This window comes from Leiobunum rupestre, chromosome 8, assembly GCF_980474605.1.
Source record: "Leiobunum rupestre chromosome 8, qqLeiRupe1.1.hap1, whole genome shotgun sequence".
Classification (NCBI taxonomy): domain Eukaryota; kingdom Metazoa; phylum Arthropoda; class Arachnida; order Opiliones; family Sclerosomatidae; genus Leiobunum; species Leiobunum rupestre.
This window is the reverse complement of record NC_143391.1, coordinates 11,221,098-11,245,856: the sequence shown is the minus strand read 5'-3', so window position 1 is coordinate 11,245,856 and position 24,759 is coordinate 11,221,098. Positions and strand designations below refer to the sequence as shown.

The window sequence follows — 24,759 nt, the reverse complement described above, 5'->3', positions numbered from 1 at the left end:
TTTTGACGGGTTGCGTTCTTCTTGTTTGGGGTGCTGTGTTTGTTACTCCTAGTTTCTATAAATTGGACTAAAAATACAAATATATACCAAATATTTCTCTTACGTCACAAGACCGAGCTTTATTAGAATAACTGTAGCACGCACAGTAGAAAATCCATAATTCCTGGTGAATCTAACACGTGCTTCTTGACGTAAAATAAACATTAAAACAAGAAGAACTTTATAGAAAAACCTATTAATTCCAAAGAGCTTGTATGAAGTATAGAGAACTAACTCAAATCTACATATCGTGGGATAAAGAATATAATCCAGGACGGATGACTCAATAGGCGTTGACGTCATCAATCTGTAAAAGTGCAGTGATCTTTTATCACTATCAAATCCAATTGAACCTTATATAAGCTTCAAGCTAAGGAAATATAGCGCCATCGGCCTTAATATCCGTAAACTAAATATGTTAAGATATAGCAGATGACTTTTTTAACGATAGGCGGCGATACATATGATCAAAATTTAAACTGCGCACGAGGCATATTTCGTACTTTAGTCTTATTTAACAATTATTTTTAGAATTTAGTTAGTTTATCTCAAGTTTATATTCTACCTCATTAATTCCTTCTTATAGTTTCTTAACATCGGCGTTGATCTGTTTCAATCATATATTTTCCACTTCTGCTTGGACAGACGTAGGACGGGAAAACCAGCTAATATAATTATATTATAAACATATTTACCTTTAATTAAATTTTTAATACAATATAATTACAACCATAAGTAATATAATAACAATATGTATGTCAATTAGGAAAGATTATCACCGAATATAGGTTTAGTTCTCAGCGCAGAGCCTCCAAATGTTTAAATATGCCTAAGGCGAAATATACTAGGACGATAACAAGTGCAAGTCCAAGTCGGAGCTTGACGAGAATGTCAGTGTCGGAAAAAGGTTCGGTCAGAAAATTAGCATTAAATCAATAAGAAGTGTCATACTTAGTATTATTATGTTTCTTATGTTATAATCCTGATAAATTATAGATGTGTTTGAGATATGAATTATTTTCGCTACACTCACATGATATTTAACTATAGTACTATTAAACGTAAACTCAACCCTCCTAGTTACAGCAATAATTGTTTTCATATACGTTTAAATGTTTTAGAGTAGCGCAGTTAATTTTCTAGAGGTAAAAAATATTTGTTCAATTTGTAAAAATTAGCCCGAAGCGAGGATTTGCAAAGTTTTTCTTTCAGAACGAGTGAAGCTTATTCGCGGCTGGTTAGTTTGATTAAACTTCTTTTTGGCAATAAACCTTTGGATGGGCAGCGGTCGTCTGAGCGGCGAGTGAAGGGCTTAAGCCGCGGCTAGAGTTGAATAAAAACGTGTGGGAAGTAATTAATGAGCGGGCCGATCCTTATTAATGGCTGCCCTAAAAGACGCTAAATGCTCGTTAATCACGAACAAAGATGCCCGAGCTACCAGAAGCTCCTTACTACGCCTTTGGCACGCGCGTTCTATATTTCCCTACAATTACAATTTTATGTAGTAAACAAATTTAAAGGATTTCACGCCTGGAAAACAAATTTAAAATACAAAACGGAACGACATCGTCAGAGAGTGAGCAATAAGGAAGCTCCTTTTCTTCAACAGAAAGACACTTCCTAATGTCCATTTTCATAACATCAACGAAAGCGACGACAAAGACGAAATTTTCCCTAATAGGTATATCTTTGTCAAAGCGAAAACGGTGTCCTTTTATCATTTTAAAGTGGTATTGAAACGCTTTATTTGGACTAATGGACATTTTTGGGAATAAAATAACATAAACGTTAACTCCTAAATGAATGTAAATCCAAGAGATTGATATAGAGTTGTTAATTTTCCGGAAAAATAAAATGCGGAAAAATTTCCAGAAAAATTTCCGCAAATCGGAAATATAAAAAATTTAAACATAAATTACTTTTTAAGGGTTTTTAATGAATTTATCTTTTTATCGATATAAAATGTCTAATAACAGTAAACATACTACAAAACATTAGTAGTGTTACATTGTTAACCAGTTTAAACTAGTCTAAAGGTTTAGTTTTACTTTTAGGTTCGAAAAAATTAGGCGAAAATGCCTCTTTATTTAAATTTGCAAAAAATATATTAGACTAATCATGGAATGTAAACTTTTTTATTTTTATCGGAAAAATACGGAAAATTTTCCGGAAAAAAGGCCTAGGTCCTTTTCCGGAAACTTTCCTGACTTACCACACTAGATTGATATGAACGCGAAATATCTGTAAAATACTGGAGCAACGAATACTTATTGTCGATTAATAATAGTTCCATCGGACATGTTCAGTCATTTTTATACACGAAATCGAAGGTCTATTAGAGGAAACAAGCGAGACGAAAACATTCAGCCAAAGAATCCGGGATGAAGATGGTTAGCGGTGGAGGTCAAAGAATGGATGGAGGATGACCGAGAAGACATCGCCGGCTCGCAACAAGGTTTGGGAGGGACCGCGATGAGGCCGGGAGATCTCTGAAAGGGCCACGTTCTTAATGAAGATGGCTCACCTGACAACGGATTCGATTAGGTTCCGCGAGCAGTTACGCCAACTCTTTCCCCTTCTTCCTCCTCGCCGACGACGAAAATTCCTTTTGCCCCAATATCCCGCCAGAGAAAAAGGACATTTCCACTCTGGCCCCTTTAAGATTTTCACTATACGTTCTCTCTCGGTCGATCGCCTTGACCGGCCAGCCCAGATACGTCCGCGCTACTTCAACAGCGGAGGCCGCTCTGATCTCTCTTTCTCTCTCTGCTTAGAACTTTCGCCAATGTTTTTTACGGGAATTGTCTCGCGGTAAATGGACATTTTCGTAACAGAATTCACGTATATACGCTACCAGATGTCACGCCTAAATGCAGCTTGTTTTCCCATCTAAACGAAATCGAAACGTTTACGGTTCTTCTTTTTATTATGGTCGTTTCGAGCCATCTTAATTCTCCGTTCTTTAAACATTTAACATCTTTGAGCTTTATAGATTTTTGGGTATTGTCTTAACAAGGACTCAAATGATTTATCGCGAAGATTGGAAGAATAATAAAATATAACGCAAACAAAATTACAAACGATTCAGATGAATTTAGAAGTCTTACGATTTGTCCTAAAAGATAACTATTTCTCAACAGCGACGCTGGCTGGGTTGCTTTTGGGGGAGGCACGATGAAGATAGCGCAAACGGTAATGAGGGATGAGATCTAAACGAATAGAAAGAAGCGAGAGATGCCAGATTCATCGGAGCGTAAACAAACTTAGCGGCATATCTGAGAGGTTTAATTAAGTTGCGGAATGAGTCAGAGGAAGCGCTTCTAAGAAATAATTAACGAAAGTCCCCTTCTTCCCACTCAGCTGTATTAAAAAATTACCCTTTTTTCAACTTCGAAGTAATGAGCGTTTTTTCTTTAAAGAATAGTCTTAAAAGAAATGAGGCAAACATTGATTTTTAATTTACCTAATTAATCTCAGTTCAACTTCCAAAAGTCTAGCTTTCCTTTACGAGTTATCCCCTTCAAATATTTATACCCAAGCATATTTGACAACTTAATTATTTGACGGAAAGCGTACACATACTTCATGGCCTTAACCGACATCTTTATTTGAGGTTTTACATACAACTCAGGTATATATTCTAACGAAAATTAGCCTGTGATAATTGTCACATGATATATGACGTAAGAACACGTGATAAAGAGACGCCCGCCAAAGAAGCGGCAGAATGTAACGGATAATAAAAAGTAAAGGTCACTTCAAAGTTAGCTCAAGATATTGGGTATAAACTTAACATGGTGTCTTCTGTATCTTCCGAGTTAAAAAAAATTTCGGTTATCAACGATTAGTATTTCGTACACAATCAGTATTTCGTTCCCGCTTTGTATAACCAGCGTGAGCCTTAGCTCAAACAAATCCTAGAATTGTTAAAGCGCATTTCACCTGACTTAAAGAAAAAAGTAGATAGCATGCCCAATGTAGCAAAATATACCCACGGATCAATACAAAACGAGCTTATTAACACTAGTGGTGCACTTGTTCAAAGAATGATTATTCAGGATATTAATGATTCGGGTGGTTTTTACGCAATAATTGCTGACGAAACTAGGGACAAAGGCGGTGTAGAACAACTAAGTGTTTGTGTTCGATTTACCACCACTAAGGGAGAGGTTCTTGAAAGGTTTTTGTCTTTTGTTGATTTACATAAATTTGACGCTGAATCTTTACCTTCCGCGATTATTAATATTCTTTTATCAAATGGGTTAAAAATATCAAACTGTGCAGCGCAAACATATGACGGAGCGAGTGTAATGAGTGGAAGTAAGTCGGGAGTGAACATTAGGATTAAGGATGCTGTGGGTGGGATGTGTCCATATGTGCACTGTTACGCCCATCGCCTAAATTTAGTTTTGGTGGATACCTGTAAGAATGTACCAATAATTCGTGAAACACTTGGTTTGTTACAGGCAATTTATACATTTCAAAGTAATTCGTCACTTCGAAGTGAGTATTTTCAAGAGGCCCAAAAAGAGCTTGAATACGATGTAATATTAAAATTACCCCAGAGTTGTGACACTAGATGGTCCAGTAGATATAATGCTGTAGTTTTAGCTTTATAAAACTTAATTGAAAGTGGCAAATCTGAGGAAGCAGCCGAATGTAGAGGGTACCATTCCCAGCTTCAAAATTTCAGCATTTTATTAATGGTCGTAGCATTAGATGAGATTTTAGGCGTAACAAATGTGTTTTCTGAATATTTGCAAAATCCAAAAGTAGTTATAACTCAAGCCATAGCAATTTGCGGTGCCACAATAAAAAAGTTAGAAACAGACCGAAATTCGAAAGATTCGATCAAATTCCAGTACCAGAAAAGAATAGTTCCGTCGAAGTACCCATGAAAAGAAAAATTATTCAAAACAAAAGGTTAAAAGGTACCATAATAACGGGTACTATAGGAAGTCGGGAAACGGAGTTCAAAACTATTGGTGACCAACTTAAAGCAACTTATTTTGAAATTTTAGATAGATTCGTATTAGAAATGAAAAAAAGATTGTTAGAAAATTGTTCTATTTATGAAGAACTTTGCGCATCAGACCCAAATTCGAGCGAGTTTTTGAACGTTGAAAAAATTACTGCGTTTTGTCAAAACTACAAAAGATTTAATTTTGAAATGGAGTCTCTGAACAATCAGGTCAACGTTGCTAAAATGTTATTTAGTACCAAAAGCGGTGAAAACATAAACACAGAAAGTTTGCAAACGCAGCTTGAAACCAATGAATATCTTAAACCTCAAAATTTGCAAAATTTTTCCGATTGCTATAAATATTTATTGACATACGAGCAGGCATTCCCAGATCTCGTAAAATATTTCCAAATTGTATTATGCATACCTGTTGCTAATACTATTTCAGAGCGTAGTTTTAGTACACTTAATAGACTCGAATCATTTTAAGAAAATCGATTAACAAATTTAGCCTTGCTCTCTATAAATAGAGATTTATCTAATAGGTTAAGAGACAATCCTTTGTTGGTTGTTGTCTAGTTTAGTAAAAAAAGAGAGAGTGCAATTTATACTTTGAGTTAAATTTTCAAATTTTTAAATATGTAGAAGCTATAAGAGACATATTGGAGGGCAAGCCACAGCTGCCACCAAATTATAAGGGGTAACTAAAATGGTAAGGGCCACAAAATTCTTAGGGGCCACAAAATATTTAGCCCACCCGTGAAAAAACCTTAGCGCCGCTACTGTGTGACACATCAGCTGTTCTGGGGCTAGTCACGCGAATTGATAGTGTCTCATCTCAAAGTTCATACCACAAACTGTTCCACAACTCCATTGAACTTTTACCTGTGGATATGCAAATTTATGAAAAAACTAGTGACACTCCACAAAGCCTCATCGATGAATTCCAAGCTGACTTTGAAACAGTGGGCTGTCTCCCGGGACTTTATGACAATAAACTAAAACCAAACGCTGTACCGGTTGCGGCTCCTATTCGAAGTGTTTCGTTTGCTTATTGTGAGCCCCTGCGATTTTAACTTCAACGTTGGATGAAACTGCAAATTTTCAAAGCTGTCACTGAGCCCACTGACTGGGTTCATGCTGTGGTCATTGTTCCTAAACCTGATGGCACTATACGAACTTGCCTGGATCTGCGTTACCTAAATGAATTCCTACTGCACTCTCATCTCAAGCTCCCCACCGCTGCACCATTTTTACAGTCCTAGATGTTTCCTCAGTTTTTGGCAAATTCGTCTCACTGCCAAAAGCTCTCTATTGACTACAATATACTTTACCTTTAAGCCATTGTTTATGCCCATGAATATTTCAACTTCTACATCAGGGTCATAAACCCTTAGTGGCTATAGTCAAGCGTTCATTTCATGCACTATCTCCTCGGCTACAGTGCCTTCTACTTCACCTCGTTCGATATGACCCTCAACTGGTTTTTGATCCGGGTCCTAAAATGTATGATGCCGTCTCAAGAGCGCCATCACAGACCAATGATGTTGACACCTCATATCACGAAGGCGCTTTCACAGCTCTACACTCTTTAACTACATTGTCTGCTTCCCGTGAAGCTGGAATGAAGGCTAAAATTCAACACGATGTTGATATGAAATCTTTACTGACGTTCACGCAAGATGGTTGGCCAAGATATTCGCATTCGTTAACGCCTTTAATGAAACGAACTGGCACTACAAAGAGGAGATATTCACTTCATCATTGCTATGTATATGACAGGTGGCTCTTACAGTATTATTGTTTGTATAAATGATAACGGTAAGAACACGTGATAAAGAGAAGCCCGCCAAAGAAGCGGCAGAATGTAACGGATAATAAAAAGTTAAGGTTCCTTCAAAGTTAGCTCAAGATATTGGTTCCTTATTCACTCACAAGGAGATGACCCAAGGTGATAATCACCGATTTTGTTCAAAGTCGGGTATAATTTACACCTCCGTGTAACTTGAAAAACCTGCAAGGGAAAAGTTGCGACGGGCTTTCGTTTTGCCATGGCAACTGAAAACGTTTTTGACAACATGATTTGGAATTATTTCCATTGAAAATAACATGGGAATCTGAAGAATTTTAAGGGTCCCCCAATTGACCAAATTGCACTTAAACTTGATTAAATTAAATTTTTAAAATTAATTTAAATGTATTTTTAACGGTTTTGAAATTTTCGAAATTTTTCAATTTTTAAAAGGTTTCACAGGGGGGGGGGGGGACCCTAAAAATCCTTCAGATTCCCATGTTATTTTCAATAGAATAATCCGAAATCATGTTGTCAAAAACGTTTTCGGTGGCCATGGCTAAACGAAAGCCCGTCGCAACTTTTCCCTTGCAGGTTATTTAAGGGACATGGAGGTGTACACTATACCCGAGTTTGAACAAAATCGGTGATTATCACCTCGGGTCGTCTCCTCGTCAGTATAAACTTAACAATAATAACAGAGTGGTTTCGCCCCTTCTCGGTAGAAATGGTTTTTCGTCTCGGAATCACAAGATGAAATTGGTGGAAGTTGCTGCGGTATACCGCATAATATTTTTTTCACCGAATAAATTATTGATTATAATATATACGTATATTGTTTGATTTTAAAATAAGACTTCAGAGTTTCGAGTGCAACCGTGTAAATAAAACCCATTTTCGTGTGTTGTTTGTTTCGTCAATTTTGATGACCTAAATCAAGAGCGCCCGTCTAAATGACTAAATACTTTAACGAATTCATGATAAATATAAACGTGTTTATTTTATAGTGAAGACTGTTTTTAATTTCTTGAATCGAAATAAAAGCGAAACACTGAGCAAATATAAGAAAGGTTCTGTGTTTAGAGCATTTTTTTCTCAGTTTCAAATTAAAATCTTTCCCACTGAAGACAGACGGAAGAGATTTTTGAGCGGCGAGGCGAGGCTCTCATCTGACGAATCGCAATTTGCGGCTCTTTTCTTAATAGAAATCTTGCGAGAGAGAAATGGATCGACAGAGAGAAAATTCAATTAGGGACGGAGGGAGTCGAACCAGGCGCAGCACGCGGCGATTTCAAAGAAAATGTTAATTAGAAAGTTTTCCATTTTCGTCGGCCAGAAATTGATTATATTTTCCCCCCAGAACTCAATTTCGCTTAAACGACGGGCCACGGCTCTGGGATTCAAATGGTTCAAATTAAAAACTCAACGGGAAGCTAAAATGTTACCGTGAAATTAAAAACAATATCGTGATTCCAAAGGTGAATATTTTTTTTTCCGGTTTCTATTAATTTTTTATTTTATTTCCTATTGCAGTACCAAATGTGTAAAGCCAAATATACGCTTACTCTTTTTTAAATATTCCATTTTCAGTTTATAAAACATTAAAAATAAGTGATAGAGGTACTTAAAATAGTTCAGGTAATATTAAAAAAATATATCGTAAAATATTTACATTAGCAGGTAATTTTAAATTAATAAAGGTGGGCAGCGTTATGGGCTCATATTTATAAAATGTAACCATGTAAAGACTCGATAAAATAATTATTTATTAAAATTTTCTACAGCGTAATTGAATTCAAGCTGATTTAGTTGAAATATTGTATAAAATTACCAAATTTTATTGCTTGACTTGTTGAAACTACACTAAGATCTTTGTCAAACGTTGAAGAAGATTATTATTAAAATTTATAAAATATATATTTTATACGAAGCCTTTTCTGTACAAAAAAATATTTTACATGTGTTTTATTTAAAATGGTAACAAATGTTACCTGCTCAAAACCTGTTTAAAAAAATATGTTACATAATTACACCAATGCCTAACTCAACGACAGGTTTATCAATTATAGAATCTTAGTAACAGCTATCGCGTGAAAGCAAAATACACATACTCCAAAATCATTTCGCTCACTCAGTTTTGCGCTTGTTTTGGCCTACTTCCAGGGGCTAGTAGGCCACACTTTGAAGCTCTCTGGCGCTTTTTTTAACTCATCGTAGGAAAATGGGAAAAAACAGGCATACTTCTCAATTCCTTAAAATTTTTACATAACCATTTGAAACCAGTGGCGTAGCGTGGGAGGGGAAAAGGGGGCCATGGCCCCGGGCGGCTTAAATGTAGGGGGCGGCCAGTGGCCTGGGAAATTGAAACGAACGCGGCTGGCCGAGATCGTGGACCGAAAAAGTGATGAGAAATTATTAAAAGTCTACAATGTGCACGTCGAGATTAACAAATCTGGGTATCTTGGCAATCGAACAAGAGGTACAAATTTATTATTCACCATTGCAATAAAAAAATCGCGTTGCAAAAAACACGCAGAATAAAATTTTAATTTTTAAACGACTTGAATCCTTTAACAATCAACAGAGCAACAGAGTGCCACAGAATTTTCACCGATTTTTTGCTTAGTTGCGAAAATAGGGGGCAGCAAATTTAGGGTCTGCCCCGGGCGGAAGAAATACACGCTACGCCACTGTTTGAAACACCCCGTATCTATAATAAATTACTTTAGAACCTGTCAAAACGTACCTAGTTTGAAAAAAACAGTTGCCTCTTGATTTATCTTGGTGCATTTTAAAAGAGATTTAAAATATGAATTATTAACCAATTTTAATCTAAAATCTCACTTCCTAAAGCGATCCCTCTGTTAATTCGAATAAGAAAGAAAAGCTATCGTTGGATTGACGCGAGTTCCCGTGGCGCGGGTCTGAACAATAACGTAAATGGAAACAACTTAAAACTGTTATTCTTTGGGCCTACGAATAACAATTGTTTCGCGGTGAATATAAAAGAGAAATAAAAATAGCGAAAGCCAAAATAAGGAAAGAGGGAAGCGAAATTTCACGCTGACCGCTCCGAAAAGACGGAATAGCGTTGGTCCGGTGATTTTCGCCGCGAAAGAAGCTATATCGCCAGAACGTGTTGGAAACAGAAAGCGTATAAAGCGAGGAGAGGCGAAGACGCTGCGCCGTACGACGGCCCGAGTAGAATGGACGACTGAGGGGAGAAGAAAATAAAGAGCTCGTGGTGCTGGGAGACGAAAAAAGAGAAGGGCTTGGCAGGCTGCTAGAGACGTGACGCGATTTTCCGATTCAAGTACTTTTCGGGTTAGCTAAACATTCCTCTCCTAGGCTTCTTTCGTTCTCTCGACGTCTCTTTCTTAAGCCACCGGAGCGATTCCTTAACGTATTCGCCAGGCCTTCCGATACTCCCGGATTCGTATCCAGTCTTGAAGGGGCACCGGATACGTTCCGGAGTGTTACGACGAGCTAGTCAACTTTACGGTTCGAGTAGACGGCCATTACACAAATTCGCGGTTTGCCTCAACTCGCCAGTATACGGTGTGTTACGCGATTTTAAGTGGGCTTCGCGGAGTTCTTTAGGGAGAGAGATCTCGAGGAATAGAAAAGAGTTATCCTTAAGACATTCCCTGAGAAAAATCCATTTGGTGGCGCGTGTGGCGTAGATATAATTAATATTCGAAAACTGTTACAGGTGGTTTCAGTTTTCCAAAGGAACCAAATCGAATTAGCGTTTATATATATATATATATATATATAGTCTTTTCCGAAAGAATTTTATACTCGAACAACGAGTGGAATCCGAAATTAGGAGTGCTTTGGAAGCGAGTCTAATGAAGGTGATCCCGCGTCTCGGATTGGGTCTTTCGAGGGAAATTAAAGCTCGCTGCACATTCAAGCGGACCGCTCCAGAAACCGTCAAACGTATAGACCACGGCGCATTAACGGAAATCGATTCTCAAATGCCAAAGTTAATTCGGAGTAATAGAAACCGGGCCTTCTACGTTCCAGAGCGCGCGGGCCGGCCTAATAGCGTCGGACTCGGAGGTGGTGAACCGGTGTTGGCGGCGGCGGTGGTAAGGAAAGGCGTCGTTTAAGATGACAAAAGACGCGTGTTCTACAAACGTCTCAAATATAAATCGGAGGAGAGTTTCCCGAGAGAAGGGTGCGCCGAAAGGCCGAGATCGTTCGCGTACCCGAAAAGGGGGTTTAAATATCGGCTAACACGATTAATTTGGGGAAAAGGCGCTCGCGCGGTGTCACTGAAAACTCGGATATAAATTATTCGCGAGGGAGTATCGAGCGGATGCCCACCCGCCCTCGGATTAAAATGGAACTCTCGGCTTATAATAGCGCGCCCACCTGGGAATCCCTATTAGAGCCTTCTCGAATCGCATCTGCCGAATGAGAATAAAGATTCCTTCTGCCAATTCTTCCCGAGTTAAGCCAGATCCGAGTCAGAAGAACCAAAGAAAATGCTTAGCTTTTATAAAAAGGAGGGAATCTTCGGCGAAGAGAGAGAGAGAGATTTCCGTAGTTTTCAGTTAAATGTCTTTTTCACTTCCTTTTTGGCTTCCGGCCATTCCGTTTTACTCGGACCATTAGCTTCGCCTCGTAGGCGGCGCGCTCCGTGGCTAAGGGATAAAACCTTAGCAGGGACGTTTCAAACATCGCTGACCACCGCGCCTATCTAGGCAAGATTCGAGACCTTAATCTTTTAGCTCACCCCTCCCCGTAAACCGACTTTGGAACAGCCAAGGGGTCCGAGTAGCGTAATGTCGTTAAATCGGCGGTCCGAATTCGGGATGCAAATTGCCACGTTTGCAGTCAAAGCGAACGCCGCCGACTACTCAACATTCGAGAGAGTATAGCTGTTTGGGAATGAAGACGCTCGTGGTGAATTCAAATGTCGCGCGATAAAATATCCCAACCTAAGAATCAAAAATTGGTCAACCTTTTAGATTGCCTATGATCATACCTAAAACGTAATGTTATTTATCCGACTTATCAGTAAGCGCGCCATTTCGGGTACTTTTAAGCGGTATCTTCCCATTGCGCCGAATCCCATTCGACCGAATTCACATTAGACCGAATTCCGCCAATGTTTTTGATGAAATTAGCCCAGAGGCGGGTTTTGTATTTTTCTAATCAACCGACGCCATATTCACAATTGAGCGACCGCAAAAAAATAGTTTTTCTTTGTACTCCATTAGGTTAGGTTGGGTTAGGTTAGGTTAGGTTAGGTAACACTGCATGCTGTTCTGACAGATGCTGAAACGGATAAAACCGAATCCTAAACCCGGAGAAGTGCGGGTTTTTCGGTCGAATGGGACAATCCCATTAGACCGAATCTTAAATCCGTCAAAGTGTGGCTTTTTCGGTCGAATGGGATTTGGCGCAATGGAACAGATTCGTTTAAGCTACCCTCGATATTCGTATTATATCTAAAATGTCAGTGTATATCGAACTCGAGTGTTACGAGTGATTAATCCGTTTTTCTCTTTCGAACGCAGCTTGTATTCAAATCAACGGTGGCTCCAGCGCAATTTTCGGGCCTCAAGACCCACTCTTAGCCAATCACATTCAGTCGCTGTGCGACGCGTTAGACATTCCTCACATAGAGATGAGACTAGACATAGAGCCGGACATCAAAGAGTTTTCCATCAACCTCCATCCTAGTCCTCAAGTGCTCGGAAGGGCGCTGCTCGACTTGGTGACTTTCCTCAATTGGACTCGCATCGCCGTTTTGTACGAGGACGACGCCGGTGAGCGATCGAGTGGTTCCTCCGACGCTCCGATAAAAACGGTGGTCGGGGAAACCCGACTTAATAAGAAATTAGCGTCGAACGAGTCTTTAACACGGCCGATTTTCTCTTTAAACCCTCCTCCTAATCCCGTCGCTCCTCTTTCCGCCGCCGCCGATATATCTTCCGCCACGTCTTCCTTCAATTCCTGGCGCAGCTCTCATTTGTCTTCAAGAGTTGGTACGTCAACCCTTACCGAAGAACATTCATTTCCTCTTCCGCAAGACGTCGGCGGACAGCTTCAGAGATATTCTTCGCGACGTCAAAGCCAGGGGAATTTATAGCATCATAGTAGACACCAAACCAGATAACCTGCCGCGTTTTTTAAGATCGGTAAGATCCGTATCAACAGCCCCCGATTCCTTTTTCCGGATCGCCTTCGTCGGGGAGCGCGTCATTGATCAACTATATTTTCTTTACCAACTCCTCCTCTTTCCCCGAAAACCTAATCCACACAGATATTACAAGTTCAAATGAACGACTACAAATATTATTATCATTTCGTGACGTTTGTAAGTATCGAGTTATTTGGATCTTTAACCGATGAAATATCGAATAAAGGCTGGTTTTCAATAGAGAAAAAACGCCACGACGGTGAGTGTAAATAATAAAAATACAATGAGGGATTTTTTTGCGCAAAGGCTCACCGTTGCGCCGTTTTTACCTTATAGTAAAATCCAGCCTTTGAGGATCTTAATAATAAATTGTGATATTTTAGGATATCGAAGTTTTCAACTTGGAAGACTTTTTGTATAATTTTGTAAATATAACCGCCTATCGTCTAGTAGACACTTCCAACTCTTCCGTCAAGCAAATACTTCGCGATATGGAGATATTCCAGCCAATCGGACAACATATTCTCAACAAAACCCACGTCATTAAAGTAAGTCGGCTCTGGCGTGGTTCTTATTATAGGAATATCCGTAGAGTCAAGGGCGATAAATTCAAACGACTCGAAACTAATTAACGAAGCGTTGATTAATGCGATAAAGTATAAAGTCGTTCGCGTGGGTGTTTTTTCCCGCCTTTGGCTCTAAACCCGGGACGCTAGTCTTCGGGGGGTTAAATCCTTTCCAGTCGTCCCATTTTGACCCCGTCTCTCTTTCGCAAACGGACGAGAACAGACTGAACCAGCGTTAATGTACGACTCAGTCCTAACTTACGCTTGGGGACTCGACGGTTTACAACGTAGTTCGGCGCTAAGACCCGTTAATGCCTCTTGCGACGAGGAAGTCCCGTGGACCGGCGGAAGTAGCCTTTTTAATTTCATCAATTCGGTGAGAAGCTCGCTTCGATGGCTTCTCTCTCTCCTCCATTTAGCCCGTCATTCCAAGGGCCTATCTCTATTCACGGCACCGAGATCTCTCGTATAGCGACGGAGTCAGCCCTAATGAGGCTTCGACTCAAATCTCCGAGGCTTAACTTCGTTTTAATCGCCTTTCAAAACAAGTCCCCGTCAACCGCCCAATCCGATGGGACTTCGATACACTGGCCACCGAAACCTATAAATAAATAAATACGGCCGATGTAAAGGCGCCGCTCAATGATTAAAAACATACCAGCGAAAGGCGTTACGAGCCCGTAAAGATTTTCCATAAATCTAAATCGTACGCGGCCCAAATCTGGCTCGCACTCCGTCTATTACGAGAGGTCTCCCACCGTATAAATAGATCCTTTTATCACACCCTCTAAATTGGTCTCTCTATTTCATCCCCCTTTCAGGTGGAATTCTACGGACTGACTGGCAAGATTCATTTGAAAGAGGGTCGCAGAAGCTCCTTCAAATTAGATTTACTGAAATTAAGAAGGCACGAAATGGAAAAAGTAAAAAAATTAAAAATAGTTAACGTATTATTCCGAGACCAGAATCCGCAGAATGCATTAACGCTTAATAAATGAGTTTGAAAAGCTACGCTGGTGTACTACGTTGGAATTTCACCACGCCGAGAATATAGATATATATGCCTAACAATTACAATCCAGGCGAAATTCTACAGATTCCGGCGCCTTTTCTCCAGCCCAAGGACGGGAAAAGAAACGTTTATTTATAGCGTTTTATTTTGATACAGGTTGGTGAATGGCACAAAGGAAAAGGATTAAATATCACCAACTACGCCGCCTTTCAAGAATTTGGAGCCTTGAACATATCCCTTAAAGTTACTACCATCGAGGTACGTTTTCGAGATAAACTAAACCAGGAAACTATAGAGGTATACACTTGGAATGTCTAAGGTTCCATTGGGACGGTGATACGAAAGCGCGTCGAGAAAAAGGCGGGGCTTAACTACGTCAAGTGTAAGACGTAACATGACATTTCAAATTCATTGGCTCGAGGTTTGACGCGAAAAGAATGCGTCGTCATGGTAACAAATAGGCGATCTTCCCGTTCAAAAAAGGCTTATAAAACAATGGATTTAAAAACCTCAATTTGTTATCGTACTTAATATTTTGAAGTAATTATAATGTTCTTCGCGAAAGAAGCGTAGTGATACCTAATTTCAGGTATTTGTATGGTTATAAAAGAGATAATCAGGTAAGCTAATAATATAATAACCATGATTAGGCTTAATGACGAGTTTTCGTCGAATTAGGGTAGCGAGGCGATAGAGTTTTTCTCGTGAGTTTTCCCGCTTCAAGACACGCCCATTTCTACGAGCTTCATCACGGCCGTAAAAATCTTCCTTAGACATTCCAAGTGTATACCTATATAGTTTCCTGACTAAACTAATATAGGTCAAAACCCCGGTAGGTAGCTTGTCCCTGAACATCGGTGTGGGGCGTGTTGAATACTTCTACAGGCGTATGTAGGCCAAATGTTTTGAAAATAAAAGGATAAAACCTAAAAAAAAATTAAAAATTAAATTAAAATCTTTAAAAATAATAGGAAGGATAATATGGTATATTATTTTTAGTATTCATTTATTTGCTTTCTTTCGATTGGACTGATTGGAGGGTCGAGATAAGAAACAAATGATGAGCTCCCCCGAGGTCCTCTCGGTATTCCTTATGGTCCAGGTGCGACGATAGGGGCAATATTTTTTCGTTCTAAAGGGACAGAAGATAATTACAAGAAATGTTATCGTAGCCAGGAAAAATCTTTCACGATAATCAAAGATAACTCAAGGCAAGCAATCTATTCGTCGCTGCTTTTTTTGCCGACCGAAAGCACGACTAACCTATTTCCCAGTCCGATATATTTTAATCTAAGCAGCTAGATCTATACAAGCGCTATACTTTCCATATTAACCCGCAAAATTCGCCTCGGGAAAAACTGAAAAGAATCGTATCAAAAAGGAACTATAGCTGCGCACGCAAAGATAGCGCCGCCAGAAATGAAAAAAAGGAAACCGAATCAGAATCAAAAGTAAAAGGAGGATAAAAATTGGAGATGGGGGTCCCTCAATCAATTTGTTTTAGAATTTCTTATTTCTCTGGCTAGGCGCTTTTTGAAAAATCCCCAGCTTCAGCTCAGTATAGATTAATTTCCGAGAAAAACATAGAAACGAATATAAACCGCTTCGGATTGAACCAGAAAGTTCCCCCGCGTCTTTAGAAAGGGAAAAATAACATATAATAAGAGTAGCCGTTACGCTAGACCATGCGTGAGAAGTTTTGAAATGTTGCGAAATCCCGACGGAGAAGTCCCGTAGTCATGAGCCCTAGAAATGATTTTTACGGATACTTTCAAGAGTTTGTTTGATTTAAAAAAAAGATTTTTAATACGGTTGATAGAGCAGAACATGCAGTTTTTTTTAACTTTTGACTGAAAACGTTGAAAGCCAAAAAAAAATAATAAAGCAGGTTTCAAATAAATTAGGCTTACGACGAATTCTCCGTAAGCTACTTTTAGTAAAACCAAGTTGGGGAGAAAGTCTTGGATTTGAATTGAAAAAGTGGTTCCTTAATTAGGCAAATTTTTAATTTTTAATGGTTTACAAAATTACTTTCTATAATTTTTATATTAAATTATTTTTCTTTTGCTAAAATATATATATCTTTTTATACTAATCAATAATTGCATTTTGGAAATATGAAATAGACCACAAATTCTTACACAGAAGCCCCTATCAAAGCGGAAATGTTACAAGACTTTCCAGCAATTATATTTTTATATTTTCTCTGTGAGTCACGTGTTCTCGAGATCATTTAAAAGCATTTCAATTTCAATGGAACCTAGAATATACGGATTTTATCTCCTAATAACTTTAGTTTTAAGGTAAAACGGATTAAAAATCTTTGAACCAAAGAAAAGCCACTTTAAAAAAATACTTTTATCTATCAAGAATTTGTAAGGCTTAAGCCACGATAAGCCAAAGGCCGATCACGTTCCTCTGTAATGATGTGTTTCTGCTAAATCAATATATAGCGACTAGAGGTAATTGCTCACCCCCTCAAACCAAGCGTTCGAAATTCTTCTACGTGGGTTTGGCCAATTTGGATTTGTAACAAAAGAAGCTCTCATTAATACTAGTAACCCCCCAAACGCAACTCCTTACCGCGCGAGTGTTATCTCTGGCAAAAGAACATAAGTCACGGATACGTTCCGAAATTTCAGTGGGCTTCCAACTATTCACGTCGAGCCGTTTCGTCGAATCAGAAGTTGATCGTGTTGGTAAGACAGTAATTTAGGAGCGGCTGGGATAAAGAATAAACGGGCGGGCTTAAAGGACGTTAAGAGGAATAGCTTTTAGGTCAGAGTTTATTTTGAAGAGACAAATGAGTGGTGGACTGGTGGTCATGTCCCCCATTCGACATTTCTCCCCCACCCCCACTATCGAGTAGACCCCTATTGACCCACATACGCTGGGGTCCATTTTCGTTAGTTTTATTTATTATGCCTTCGATGTCTGAGAATCGGAAGTGGTTGATGGTGAGCAAATCGCTCCTTGAAAGGGGACTTTTGTCCCATTTTTTCTCGCTTTTTTGGTAGAGTCAATCGCTTACGCGTGGGGCTACGACACTCTACAAGGCTAAGTGGATGGAAGCGGTCACGATAATACGCGTGGGTTTCTCTTTCTTTTTAAGCACCTCTAATTTATTACCCTCGATCTTCCCTGGAGAGGGAAGCGAGGACCTCTTTTTAAACAAAATTAAGTACCCAATCTGTTACACATCTTTGTAACTCGTACGAGTCCTAAAGTTAAATCAAATACAATAAATTTGTTTTATCAAATATGCCTTTTAGGGTTTTGTTTTAAGAGTACCCCAGTCTAGTGAATTTTTTAATGGTTCAAGTAACTTTGTTAGGTGGATATTACAAGAAGCCATACACTCTTAAAAAAAGGGTGTTTTAATGGTATATTAAGGGTGAAATATCTGTAAAAAAACACCCTTTAATGTTCATTTAAACGTCCTAAAGGGATTTTTATTGTCCCAAATTAAACACTTGAAAAGGTGTATAAATGGTGTTATATTACCCCGTAAATAAGGTGATTTAACACCTCGTAAGGGTGTAGCTCCCTTAAGGCAGTAGTTTAGTACCCTAAAAGGAGTATTTTAACACTTTAAAGGGAGTATTGTAGCACCCTTAAGGGAGTATTGTAGAACCCTGAAGGGGGTAGTGTAACACCCTGAAGGGAGTCGTTTGGTACCCTAAAAGGAGTGGTCTTGTACCCTAGAGGAAGTAGATAATAACCCTGAAGGGAATAGTTTTATACCACAAACTGTTAACAAAGGAACCAAAACGGAGGACATAAGCACCCCAAACAGTGTAAATAAACACCCTAGAAGGAAAACTGCTTTTTAAGGTGTAGAATAAACTTGTTAAGGTGTTAAATATGGGACAAGAAAAAACCCTTAAAGGTTTGAAAATACACCCTTTTTTAAGAGTGGATAGTCTATGATTGCCTATTATTATCCTAGGAAACATTCGAAACTAATGATAGTTGTCTATTCGTAAGCTTCGATTATCGTCTGGTCGTTAAGGAGTCGCGGTTGATTTATAAATTGGTTCAACGCTAAAGGTATCAGTTGATTTTCATTGGTCGTTTACAGGCAAACCCGTACGTGATGGTGAAGAGCAACCTAACGGGGAACGCCCGCTTCGAGGGTTTCTGCATCGACCTCTTGAAAGCGATCGCCGAACTCTTGAATTTCAACTACGAACTCTATTTGGTACCGGACAGCAAATTCGGAGCCGAAAACACGACGACACGCGAGTGGAATGGACTCGTTCGAGAGATCATCGACAAGGTCCGGCGTTCCCTCCCTCCCTCCGCCGCGCGCTCAAACAAAAGCCGCGGCTTCCTTTTAGTCGATCGGAAGGGAACCGTAACAGGAAATTATCCGAGCCCCGAAAAAACATCTCTTCTAATCCTGGTCCGATTAGGTTGGGTGACGGCGGCCCGGGGTAACTCAAAACCGTATGACTTTCGGGAATAAGCGAGAGAGACGACAGAAGACATCCCCTGATTCTCCGGAAGAAACCGTACCGCTCGCTCCGATTACTTTGTCGGTTCCTCCCCGCGCAATCCGCTCTCTCTTTCACTCGGCGTTTCGCGTTATCTTAGGACATTCCTTCCCCGGGGCGGATAAAAATTCCAGAAATCGATGTTGAGGTGTTAACCGAGCGCCGCTGTTCCGGAACATTCCGGCCACCCTCCCCAAATCCATCGAGCACTTTTTCTTTCCTGTCTCTCTCGCTCCCGCTCTTCCGTATGTGTCGTAATTAATTTCCTTTACGCTGGATTGCGGCTTTCGCGTCGAAAATAGGCCGCGTTATCCAGCTCCTATAAAGAGAACCAGCCTGGCGTACGACTCCATTAAACAAACACTAACATTTCACATCTATTTCCCGGAGATAATGTAGATAATAAAACAGAGACTACTCTTACGAGGTACTCGAAAACAACCCATTGGGTTTCTTTTAAACGTGTTGCTATACTAGCGTTATAAAGCCAACTTTCATCTTAAAACGAGTTACATTTAACTACGGTTGAATTTTGGAACTCGTTACGGTCGTGTACGCGATTAAAGCGCTCTTCGTAGAAGTTCTTTTAACGAGTTGCCTCCGAGTTTAGTCGTCTTCTATAATTACGTAAAAATTTCGTGCCAAACTTTTAACGAGATAATATAAAGTCGGTTTACCAGAAACCACGTACCACTAAAGCCAACGAGGCTTACGACCGGCGAGCGAGATTTCTCCGAATAATAAGTTTTTCCAGTGAGCTCGTATAACGAGTTTGTTTTCTTCATTTTGTCGTAGAACGCCGACTTGGCGGTGGCGCCGATGACCATCAACTACGCCCGAGAGAGCGTCATTCATTTCACGAAGCCGTTCATGAACCTGGGCATCGGGATTCTCTTCAAGATTCCCAAGAGTCTCCCCGTCCGATTATTCTCGTTCATGAGTCCCTTGGCCGTCGACATCTGGCTGTACATTCTGGCCGCTTACATTCTAGTTAGCTCCACCATGTTCATCGTGGCTCGCTTCAGCCCTTACGAATGGCGCAACCCGCATCCCTGCGTCAACGAAAACGACGTCGTCGAGAATCAATTCAGTCTGGCTAACAGCTTCTGGTTCACCATCGTCACTCTGATGCATCAAGGCACGAATCTTTACTCTACCTCTTTTATATACTATATAAACCAAACCATATTTGCGTTTGGATTGAAACAAGTAACATAGGGTCCGGCTGGAATGAAGTACTCTCTAGCCCAGTCCGTTATTTTTAATTTTACCTTTTGAACGCCATCTACAAACTACAGAGCCATAGTGAAAGTTGTCTAACTAGATAAATATCGCGCCTTCGACAGAACCGTTTTCCGGTAACTCTGGATTTATCTTTACGCTGTGGCGTAGGCAAGGGGGGGGATTCCGGGTCTAGACCCCCTCTCTTCGGCCTACCTTTGACTGTACTAAATTGCCACCCACTTCTCGACCCCCTCTTAACATTACATACTTCGACCCCCCTTGACGAATTTCTGGCTACGACACTGTCTCAACGTTTCATTAAATCAGTTTTACGTAACGCGGGTTTTAAAGACTTAAATATTGATTTAATTGCCAATAGTGAAAATTGTAACAGGTATTACATAATTACGAAACGCTAACATTTTTAAGTACCAAAGCCAAAGGTCCGTCTTCTAATAACGGTTAAAATTGGTTAAACTTATATTGATTTATTTGTTATTGTCTTTATTAGTTCCACATTCAAAATAATATAATATTTTGATTACCCTATGACGTAATACTAAGCTCCACCCATAAAAATTAAAATAAGTCCAATGAAATATTGCTGGTAGCTTATTCTTATCGAAACGTAAATAAATTCCTGATATAACCGAAGAGTTTCGACAATATACGGGTTGTTAAGTGATTAATTTCTATACTATCCCGGGCTTGTAACAAATAATCAAGATGGTCATAAATCCATTTTTCCCGGAATATATCCAAGCTGCGTAATCCGATATCATCCTGGAGGGGGAGCCTCCTTGTATGGCTTTCGTAATGAACGAGATAGAGAATCGGAGATGATAACTTTGGAGGCACGAACCGACACTTTATTAAGTTAGAGAGACCAAGCACCGCGGGGCAAGACGCGAGGTCGGACACGGCCTCATCAATAAGAACGCGCGCGTGCGATGAGAAAAGATAAAGGACTCGTCTTCTCTGGCCGTCGAATAATAGCCGCAATGATAAACAATCTTTCAGGTTTTCGGGGGAGGGGTTGAATGGTTTGTTTCGGTTGCTCGATTCAAAGGCGAGTTGTAGAGGGAGGGGTCCTTTTCCGATGACAAATGCCGTTGCCTAAGTCGCTCGTTTTCCGATTAGGTTGCGACGTCAATCCCAAGGCCACGTCAACGCGAATCATCGGTGCCATCTGGTGGTTCTTCACACTCATCATCATCTCGTCATATACGGCCAACTTGGCCGCTTTCCTGACAGTCGAACGAATGATCACTCCCATCGAAAGCGTCGAGGACTTGGCCGAGCAAAACAAGATCGCCTACGGCACCTTGGAAGGAGGATCCACCATGACTTTCTTCAGGGTAACGTCCCTTCCCTCGCCTCTAATATCTATAAACAGCGATCTGGGTGCCCAAAGTATTGAAATGTCTTTTCAAAAATAACTACGCGAGATTGGGGCTTGATGGAAAATAGGAAATTACGAACCAACTTGCTTAGACTTGGGGGAGGGAAGTTTTCCAAAGGGGAAAATTAAATAGCTATAAACATTACCCAGACTTCCTTGGTTTAAGGTGTAACGTGAGCTCTACGTGACTTTGATAACGATGTTAATTACTTTGTGTAAGATTATGAGGCTTCGCGTACTAATGTGCGAGCAATAGTGTTAACCAAAACGAAATTTATTACATATATCCATTTATTTTTGTATAATTCCGGCTCCATGTATGATTAAAAAGAGGTCGTAGTAGTTAGTGCTGAATTAACCCAGGAACAATGCAAAGAAATGGAACCAAAAATCATTTCAAAATCAAACCACGTTTCACAAGTTTCCTCAACAGTTACGTGTGGTTCCTTCGAATTAGCAAATGACGGTCCGGAGGAAAATCGAAGCGTTTCATATAACGCCATCAAATATCTTCAATTTCTACATCAAGTAACGCGAATACGATACAAGTGGTAATCGGAGAACCTAATACAAAATTCATATCTCGGCAGCCCGTATCGGGAGCGTCGAATAACGCTGGCGAGGAAATACGATAAATACGAGTAGTTTTAGCAGTCTTTCCACGTACACCCGATGCCCTTCCAAATACTTTTTTATCATTTCTTTCGCGTCTAATACTTTTAGTCAATTCGATAAGAATTTAACAATAGCGATATTTTGTTTAGCAGTCACGCTGCGGTCATCGATTTTCGAGCGCGAACGTCCACCGATAGACTCCTTTCTATCTCGAAAACCGACTTCGTTATTTCGCATTTTTGGCCGAGGAATGTAACGCCACTATTAATCATTCCGGCCTTTTTGGATCATCCGCGTCTTGGTAAAAAAATAATCGAAATAAAAATCCAATGAAATTGGCCCCTTTTTTCGTACGCTCGTCGCGAACAAACAAATCCCATTAATTTAGCTTATCCGTGAGAGGCGCTTTTCTACGACCTCTTAACTTATTTACAGGGATGGCACGGACCTAACGCGGATCGAAGGATTCGTTAAGTAAATTACGGGGGCAATGATACGCGAAGGGCTCACGATGCCAGAAAGAGCGAGATGCCAGAAACTAACTTAAAAAGAAACTTTAAATGTTTCGGAAAATCAGATGCAAATTTATTGAAAAACATGCAAAAGCTTTTCGAGGTTAGCTCGAGGCGGCGAAAAGATTAAGTCCGGGGGACTTACATGTTTTTCACATTAGGATCAAGAAGGGGAAATTGAAGGTGGCAGCGCCGTTGAAGGAGAGCTCGCTCGAGGTAGAGCGTTTTAAGAAAACAGCGACCAAGATCATTAAATCGTTTTTATCAAAATTAAATAATCAGTGAGTGGAAGAGGGTAGAAAAGCCGTTCTTTCTTTTAACCTTCCCTGAGCCTGGAGTTTAACGAGAATCAACGATAGCTTCACCAGGGTGTAAAATGATTAAAAGAATCGCGTTATTTTCCTAAATCTTGAGTTTAGTTATCATTATTTAAGAAACATTGAGCTATACAGAATGCACTGGCGTTGCCATGGTTTTGCTTCAAAGACGTAAGCAATAGACTAAATCTCAAATAGCTTACAAATAAATAAAAATAAGCTTTTATTTTAATTCTATTTTGAATAATAGATGGCCCCATTTGAAACGATCTGGCAGGAAAGGAATAAATACTAATTTATTACCAAAATAAAAACTAAAACTGATGTTTTCTATAAAACTATAGACAAATTAGCGTCATCTGGTTTAATAACTGTCAAATAAAATAATTTCCGACTTTAGGATTTAAATGTTTCTAGGTTGACAGAGATATTCCTGAATAATCAGGCAGCCAGGCCTGGCGTTACAGTGTGCGGGCAAAGCGGTAGCAAGGCCTTGGCGGGGCTGGCGACTGCTGGATAGCAAGGGGCGCCATTTTTCAGTCTAAAATCTAAAACTGATTGTCATTCAGACATTATCTAAGCGCTTAAATATTCACTTATATGATGTACTGTATTTATTAGAGAAATTTAATCAGTGAATAGATGATGTTGACCAGCAACTAGTGGCGTAGATTGGTCCCCAATGCAAAGAGGAAAAATGGGACCCTTTTAAAATTACGTCACTAACAGTTCACCCGTTGGTGGGTGGCCGAGCTTGTCGGCCCATATCAATTGCGTGGACTTAAATGCACCACATTGGGTGGAATTGGCCTAGTTACGCCACTTCAAGCAACTCAAATTTGGCGCTAACTCAACTGTATGGTTTTAATAAAGGTCAAAATGTAAGTTACACCTAAGTTCTTCTGATTCTTAGTGTGTATACAGTAAACAAATAGTAAACCTAAGTAAAAATTATAATAAATTGTTTAATATTGAAGCGACGTTACATCGCTGAACAGCAACGCCGACTCTTTGGATTAATAATTCAACATATCTCGGCACACCGGTAACTTGGCTAATTTTGTGTCCAATGGCGTGAGCCAGCACCAAGCCACCCCAACCGAAAGAGCCAAGGGTTACAATTACTACCGCCTTCAACATGTACCGACTCTCCAACCCCGAATACTAGGCTTCTTCGCCTTAGCCTAGGTTAAGGTCAGAGTGGGGCTGAATTGACCACTCCATTATCAGTTGAAGCATAGATTAGGTGTATACGAAGAAATGTAAGCGCGGATCTTAGGGTTGCCCTCGCGACGTTGAAATTCACAGCGCGACCGGGTGGTGACGGCTGATTTAGTCGAGCAGGCAAAAGCCTCCCGTAGGGGAACGACCATTGCAAAACACAGGCCCCGAAAACGCATAAAAATGTTGTTTGCTTTCGTTGTGGGGACCGCGGCTATTATCAAGACCATTGCAAGGCCCAAGCTATTTCCCATTCTCTTAACGGCGCTGGGAATGCCCAATACCGCGGGAATAATCATAACTGAACCTTTGTAAATAGTGCTACTTATCAACCCCAAAATACCTTTACTAGAAACAAGAGTAATTTTCAAGCGCGAAACACTCATTTTAATCGCCCCCGTAGTGGAGGCGTCGTATGCCACCATTGTGGTGAGCCAAATCAT

At 40.0% G+C, this 24,759-nt stretch overlaps 1 protein-coding gene across 3 annotated transcripts in view; it reads left to right on the top strand.

Moving 5' to 3' along the window:
- Positions 1–24,759, top strand: part of LOC149932377 (glutamate receptor ionotropic, kainate 2-like) — a 121,076-nt gene that overhangs the window by 79,872 nt on the left and 16,445 nt on the right. For 2 of the 3 annotated variants that reach the window (XM_090157517.1, XM_090157516.1), the window contains exons 3-12: positions 12,326–12,577; positions 12,774–12,949; positions 13,075–13,128; positions 13,335–13,499; positions 13,741–13,893; positions 14,339–14,440; positions 14,686–14,787; positions 18,611–18,808; positions 19,821–20,163; positions 21,390–21,607. In XM_090157517.1, the coding sequence (XP_090013643.1) occupies positions 12,326–12,577; positions 12,774–12,949; positions 13,075–13,128; positions 13,335–13,499; positions 13,741–13,893; positions 14,339–14,440; positions 14,686–14,787; positions 18,611–18,808; positions 19,821–20,163; positions 21,390–21,607 (1,763 nt within the window). Of the gene's footprint in view, positions 1–11,424; positions 11,823–12,325; positions 12,578–12,773; positions 12,950–13,074; positions 13,129–13,334; positions 13,500–13,740; positions 13,894–14,338; positions 14,441–14,685; positions 14,788–18,610; positions 18,809–19,820; positions 20,164–21,389; positions 21,608–24,759 lie in introns of those variants that run through there. The other variant, XM_090157518.1, reaches the window with a different exon arrangement.